The 7,438-nt window shown below is 38.5% G+C and overlaps 1 protein-coding gene across 1 annotated transcript; it reads left to right on the top strand.

Annotated features, from left to right (window-relative positions):
- Positions 1–6,678: 6,678 nt before the first annotated feature.
- Positions 6,679–7,165, top strand: LOC118833455 (60S acidic ribosomal protein P1-like). Its single transcript, XM_036740812.1, has one exon. The coding sequence runs from the start codon at positions 6,791–6,793 to the stop codon at positions 7,136–7,138; it is 348 nt and encodes a 115-aa protein (XP_036596707.1). The 5' UTR covers positions 6,679–6,790; the 3' UTR covers positions 7,139–7,165.
- The last annotated feature ends 273 nt before the right edge of the window (positions 7,166–7,438 follow it).

The following is a 7,438-nucleotide window of genomic DNA, read 5'->3' as shown; positions in this document are numbered from 1 at the left end:
TAGATTTTAAGTCCCTTAGTAAAAGGGCATGAGTTCTGTTGGAAAGGAAGAGAGTAAGCCAGGTATTGAACTCCTTCCAGAGGAAAGAGAGGATTACTAAGGGGTGGTGCAGGAAAGCTACCAAGATTGACTCTGAGTATTGAATCACCTTACACAATTAGAAACTTACAAATTTGTAATCCTAACATCTCTAAAATATGCTTTGAGTTATGCTTAGAAGTATGCAGAACTATTTCATCTTTGACAATGATGAGGAAAAATTATGATAGGTTGGCCAAGTGTCCTATTGTCCCATTCACATATTCCTTAAACTCAGTTGGAGGCAAGTGCAGATCTACTATTGGAAACAAATGCATGTGGATAAATGTTTGTTGACAATAACTGGCAGAGTTAGTAATAACAAAATTCTGATTGCTGGGAAAATTATTTGCTTTGAAATTGGATGAACTTTAAACCTTTTGCAGAATAATAAACCCAAAAATCTCAATGATTTTCCTCCTGAAATAGCCTGCAAAATAAAAATGAATTCTTGACCAGCTTTCTTGTCTAGCTTCTTTTTTCTCCTGCATTTTATATCTGTTCTTTTTTTTTAAATTTAATTTATTTATTTAACATATTTAGTTTTCAGCATTGGTTTTCACAAGAGTTTGAATTACAAATTTTCTCCCGATTTCTACCCTCCCCACCCACTCCAAGATGGCATATATTCTGGTTGCCCTGTTCCCCGGTCAGCCCTCCCTTCTGTCACCCCACTCCCCTCCCATCCCCGTTTCCCTTCCTTTCTTGTAGGGTAAGCTAAATTTCTCCTCCCCATTGCCTATGTATCTTATTTTCTAGTTGCATGCAAAAAACTTTTTTTTTTTGTTTTTGAACGTCTGTTTCTAAAATCTTTGAGTTCCAAATTCTCCCCCCACCTCCCATCTCACCCACCCACCCCAAGAAGTCAAGCAATTCAACATAGGCCACATGTGTATCTTTATGTATACCCCTTCCACAATACTCATGTTGTGAAAGACTAACTATATTTTGCTCCTTCCCAACCCATCCCCCTTTATTGAATTTTCTCCCTTGACCCTGTCCCCTTTTGAAAGTGTTTTTTTTTGATTACCTCCACCCCCATCTGCCCTCCCCTCCATCCCCCCTTTTTTATCTTCTTCCCTCTTCTTTCGTGTGGGGTAAGATACCCAATTGGGTATGTATGGTATTCCCTCCTCAGGCCAAATCTGATGAGAGCCAGATTCACTCATTCCCCCCTCACCTGCCCTCTCCCCTCCTCCCACAGAACTGCTTCCTCTTGCCACCTTTATGTGAGATAATCCACCCCATTCTATCTCTCCCTATCTCCCTCTCTCAATATGTTCCTCTCTCTTCCCTTAGCTCTCTCTCTCTCTCTCTCTCTCTCTCTCTCTCTCTCTTTCTCTCTCTCTCTCTCTCTCTCTATATATATATATATATGTATATATATATATATACATAGATATATACATACATACACATTCACATATATATATAAACATATATACATATATGCACATTCCCTTCAGCTACCCTAATACTGAGGTATCATGAATCATACATGTCATCTTTCCATGTAGGAATGTAAACAAAACAAGTTCAACTTTAGTAAGTCCCTTGCAATTTCTTTTTCTTGTTCTTTTTCTTGATTGCCTTTTCATGCTTCTCTTGATTCTTGTGTTTGAAAGTCAAATTTTCCATTCAGTTCTGGTCTTTTCACTGAGAAAGCTTGAAAGTCCTCTATTTTATTGAAAATCCATATTTTGCCTTGGAGCATGATACTCAGTTTTGCTGGGTAGGTGATTCCTGGTTTTAATCCTAGCTCCATTGACCTCTGGAATATCGTATTCCAAGCTCTTCGATCTCTTAATGTAGAAGCTGCCGGATCTTGGGTTATTCTGATTGGGTTTCCACAATACTCAAATTGTTTCTTTCTGGCTGCTTGCAGTATTTTCTCCTTGATCTGGGAGCTCTGGAATTTGGTGACAATATTCCTAAGACATTTCTTTTTGGGATCTATTTGAGGAGGCGATTGATGGATTCTTTCAATTTCTATTTTGCCCTGTGGCTCTAGAATATCAGGGCAGTTGTCCTTGATAATTTCTTGAAAGATGATATCTAGGCTCTTTTTTTGATCATGGCTTTCAGGTAGTCCAATAATTTTTAAATTATCTCTCCTGGATCTATTTTCCAGGTCAGTGGTTTTTCCAAGGAGATATTTGACATTGTCTTCCATTTTTTCATTCCTTTGGTTCTGTTTGATAATATCTTGATTTCTCATAAAGTCACTAGCTTCCACTTGCTCCAATCTAATTTTTAAAGTAGTATTTTCTTCAGTGGTCTTTTGGACCTCCTTTTCCATTTGGCTAATTCTGCCTTTCAAGGCATTCTTCTCCTCATTGGCTTTTTGGAGCTCTTTTGCCATTTGAGTTAGTCTGTTTTTTAAGGTGTTGTTTTCTTCAGTGTATTTTTCAGTATTTTGGGGGGTCTCCTTTAGCAAGTCATTGACTTGTTTTTCATGGTTTTCTCGCATCCTTCTCATTTCTCTTCCCAATTTTTCCTCTACTTCTCTAACTTGCTTTTCTAAATCCTTTTTGAGCTCTTCCATGGCCTGGGACCAGTTCATATTTTTCTTGGAGGTTTCTGTTGTAGGCTCTTTGACTTTGTTAACTTCTTCTGTCTGTCTGTTTTGGTCTTCTTTGTCACCAAAGAAAGAATCCAAAGTCTGAGACTGAATCTGGGTTTTATTTTCTGCCTGGCCATATTCTCAACCAACTAACTTGACCCTTGAGTTTTTCAGCAGGGTATGACTGCTTGTAGACTAAAGAATTCTATGTTCCACCTTTGGGGGGGATATGCCAGCTCTGCCACACCAGCACTGCTCCTTCCCCAAGAACCCCCAACCTGGACTGGGTTTAGATCTTCAGCAGTCTGTGCACTCCTGCTCTGATCTGCCACTTAATTCCTCCCACCAGGTGGGCCTGGGGCTGGCAGCAACAACAGCTGTAGCTGCCCCACCTCCGCTGCCCCCAGGGCTGGTAGCCAAACCTTGAACTCCATCCACTCCCTCAGCTTTTCCCACTAACCTCCGCTGTCTTTGGTGTTTGTGGGTTGAGAATTTTGGTAACTGCCGCAGCTCACTGATTCGGGGTGGTAGGGCACCCCGGCTCTTGGTCTGGTTGGTTCACAGGGCTCACACTGGGCTCTGCTCTGCTCCCAGCTCCCAGCTCCGTGTGGGATAGACCTCACCCAGAGACCATCCAGGCTGTCCTGGGCTGGAGCCCTGGTTCCCTTTGCTGTTTTGTGGGTTCTGAGGTTGTAGAAGTGGTTCAGAGCCATTTTTTATAGGTTTTTGGAGGGACTCGGCAGGGAGGTCACGCTAGTCTCTGTTTTCCGGCCACCATCTTCCTTGTCTAACTTCTTAAAGAAATATAGGTATACTGGATAATTATGCCAAATAGCCTGAAGTCTGGTATGCTCTTTTCCATCTTTTCAGTATCAGAAACAAATCCAACATTTCGTCAATATTTTTATTGTGAATAATGCCTTTGTATGGTGCTTGTAGCCAAGATAAAAATGGTGACCAGCTTCTAAAATAACAACCCAATTTCTCCATTAAAAAACCCCAACATCTTGAGGGACAGAAAGCTCAAATTTGTGGCTAGTGAGTGGCCTGAGTTCTTCAGACAATTTATTTATTAGTTTTGTAGATCATGAGAACAAATGATTTTAGCATTGAATATTTGTATTGACATAACAAAAGGTGGAGGCTTTTGTTTAGGGATGAGTGCAACAAAGGTCTGGGCTCCTTACAACTTATGAAAGCATTATCATTTCTATGTGGTCCACTTCTATAGGTGAAGTTGTCTTTAAATAACTAATAAGCAACTGAGACCTTACTACCACCTGGACATTTTGTGGCAAGCATAATTTCAACAGGAAAATGTATGATAAAATCAGCAACTTTAGGCATAGAACTTGTAAAAAAAACACTGTTGAAGTGATTGTCCCATATCATGTTTCCCCTACATTTGAGGCCATGGCCTTTACAAATATAGTAGTGGCGTTCTGGATATACTTCTATATGTTGTCATCTACGCTATCAATGTGACACAACTTCTGCAGCTTTACTGTCATGTGAATAATCAAATTCCCATGATCCTGGTTGACATGAACTGCTATGACAGTTTCTGGACTTCATTCTAAAAGATTTTGACTGGCAGATTCAATCTAGATGGCCATTCCTCTTACAGAATCTGCCCTCTGCATACATATTCAACTAAATTCAAGAAACATATATTAAGCATTGACTAGGGCTAAAAATCTGCAAGCTGAGCACTGTTGAGCTAAGCCAGTATGCCTGATTGGTGCCACAGATCTTGTGGAGCATGCATTTTCCTGCATTAGGCTGTTAGGAAAAGCATTTATATAAGTTACTCCTTTAATTTCTGTGAGATGTGAAATACAATTTCATTTTCTAGGACCCTGTCTTAGTCCATTATAAATGATAATTTTGTTTTTTTCAAGAGATGGCACTGTAGAGTTTTATCATGATATCTTTGCTTAAAGTAATTTCATTTAAAAAATTATCTAAAGAAAACAATCAGGCTGCAAAATTGGGAATGATGACATGAATCATCAATATAAGTAAAAATCTCCTTAATATACTTCTATGAAATTTAATTCCACTCTCACCCTGTCTTAATTTTAGATCAAACATCTGACAAATAGAAACTTTTGGTTTTAATCTGTATTCCACGGATGGTCATGAGCATAACACACAAGTCCAGAGCTATCTACTTTGTTTGATTCAAGATAATAGTAACAAATAATTAGCATTTATATAGTGATTTAAAGTCTATAAATCATTTTGCATATATTATCTCAGTTGGTTCTTACACTGACATTATAAGGTGGGTACCCACTTTATAGGTGAGAAAACTGAGGCTGATGAAAATTAAGTGATTTGCCCAGGTCCATCCAGCTAGTGTTTGAGAGGGGATTTGAACTGAGACCTTCCTAATGTCAAGCCCAACATTGAACCAAGTATTTGCCTTATACATAGGGTAAAAATTTCAAAGTGTTAAGTATCCCAAGAAACTTGCTTTACTAACTTCAAACTTTTCAATATGGCCTCAAACACAAGATCTCCTTTGGTTCCATGGAGGAGTACTGAATAATAAGTTCCTTACCCATCACACTTGACAATGTGTTTACTCTGTGTGGTAAATTAGTTTACTTGTACTTCATCTTTGTCAGAATAAGTATTGTATAAAAATGAGTAAAACTGGGATCAACAGGTTTTCAACATGAACATCTTTTTTTTAATCAACCCCAAAGGAACAAAATATTAACAGGAAACAAATCAAGTATGTTACATCACAACACATCCTGTCATACATAACAACTGACATGCTATAATCTTTACGACATAATTATTGCACTTCCACATTTTGTGGGAACAATTCTCAAAAAGGAAAACTTTTGCAAATTCATTTTTAAGACAGATTTACCATTTCTGACATGAAATGTGCAATTTTCATCATTCTAGATGCAATTTAAAAAATGAACTTCCTTTGAAAACACAACGAACATGCACTATTTTGAGACAAAATCTGTTTATATAACTGACTCCTTCAAGAAAATGCATATATCTCTTCAAATATATATTTATGTGAAAATGTGTATGTAGTTGCTTTCATTAATCAGCGTTGAGGGGATAAAGAATCACATATTTTCTGGTTGAGCTATCTGAGTCAGACATGGTACTTGTATTTTGATATGAAACAATTCTCCTCAAATCCCATTTGAAAGATTGTTTAGTTTTACAAGGAAAGAACCAGCTCATCCCAGTCTTAGCCTGACCAATGGCACCCATTTTTTTGCTCTTGCTAGGGACATCATCGCAGGCAGCCTCAAGCTTGGACTCTGCCTAGAGCTTTGTTTATTCCTCTCTGACAGCACTCTCATCCTTCTTTCAATGCCCAACGCATGGACTTTGTCAAGTTAAGCTGCCGACATGATCCCATTGGCCAGAAATCTGTCACTAAAGACTGAGAAATATTTTCACAGACAACATGTGCCTGATGAAACTCAGGAAATGTGGTATCCTTTTTTTGCTTTGTGAAAATAAAGTTTTTAGTCATTAAAAACACCACTTTGTCCTTGCTGTCAGCTTGATCTCCCCACTATGATACTGCAAATCTTACATAATACAGTTAATAAATGCTATCATATACTATTTTAAAATTTTAAATCATTATCTTTGTAAGAAAACTTCCCAAAGAAACATTAGTATGATTCATTTAAGAAAAAAAATGAACATGAAGAAGTGTAATTTTGACTGTGTTGAGCTGCATTTTATTTGAAGGCTAATAGAATCTTATAAGGAAAAAATGAGTGTTTTATTTATTTATTTATATTAATTTATGTATTTATTTATTTATAATCCCATTTCAATGTGATTGCCCCAAGTGTAGAATTTTGAATTTTGCCATCAGTAGAAAGATTACCCAAAATAACTTTATTTCAGTGTCCCAGAGGTTCAGAACATCTTGCGTGATAATTGTATGAGGATTCAAAATCCTGTCCATCTCTCCTTTTTGCACATCTATTTCCTAGCTAAGTTGACACAATTAAGATTCATATGTGGCCTCTTCAGTTGTCTGTAAGGTGCTTGGTTCTTCTTCGGAAGCTAAGGCCGCGTTGGGGTGACCCCTCACTTCAGCCGGCGACTAGCACCACTACAAACAAGTCTCCTCCTCCATCCGCTGAAATGGCCGACTCCGAGCTCGCTTGCATCTACTCCGCCCTCATCCTTCATGACGATGAGGTTACGGTCACGGAGGATAAAATCAATGCCCTCATTAAAGCAGCAGGTGTAAATGTTGAACCATTCTGGCCTGGATTATTTGCAAAGGCCCTGTCCAATGTAAATATTGCAAGCCTCATCTGCAATGTAGGAGTTGGTGGACCTGCCCCAGCAGCTGGTGGTGCTCCCCCTGCTGGAGGGGCTGCTCCTGCTAGCACAGCTGCCCCAGCTGAGGAGAAGAAGAAAGAGGAAGCAAAAAAGGAAGAATCTGAGGAGTCCGATGATGACATGGGCTTTGGTCTGTTTGACTAGATAATTTTTTGTAACATTAAATAAAAAGCTTGATTCAACTAAAAAAAAAAAAAAAAAACAGATTCATATGTGGAATTCATGGGCCCCAATCAACTTCTCAATAAGTAGTAATGACTGAACCTCATAGGCTATGAGGTCTAGTTTTTTTTTTTTTAATGCAATTTATTTATTTAACAAATTTGGTTTTCAGCATTGATTTTCACAACAGTTTGAATTACAAATTTTCTCCCCATTTCTGCCCTCCCCCCCCACTCCAAGATGGCATATATTCTGGTTGCCCTGTTCGCCAGTCAGCCCTCC

This window comes from Trichosurus vulpecula, chromosome 1 (assembly GCF_011100635.1).
Source record: "Trichosurus vulpecula isolate mTriVul1 chromosome 1, mTriVul1.pri, whole genome shotgun sequence".
Classification (NCBI taxonomy): domain Eukaryota; kingdom Metazoa; phylum Chordata; class Mammalia; order Diprotodontia; family Phalangeridae; genus Trichosurus; species Trichosurus vulpecula.
The sequence above is the reverse complement of the archived record's forward strand: the minus strand, read 5'-3'. Positions and strand labels throughout refer to the sequence as shown.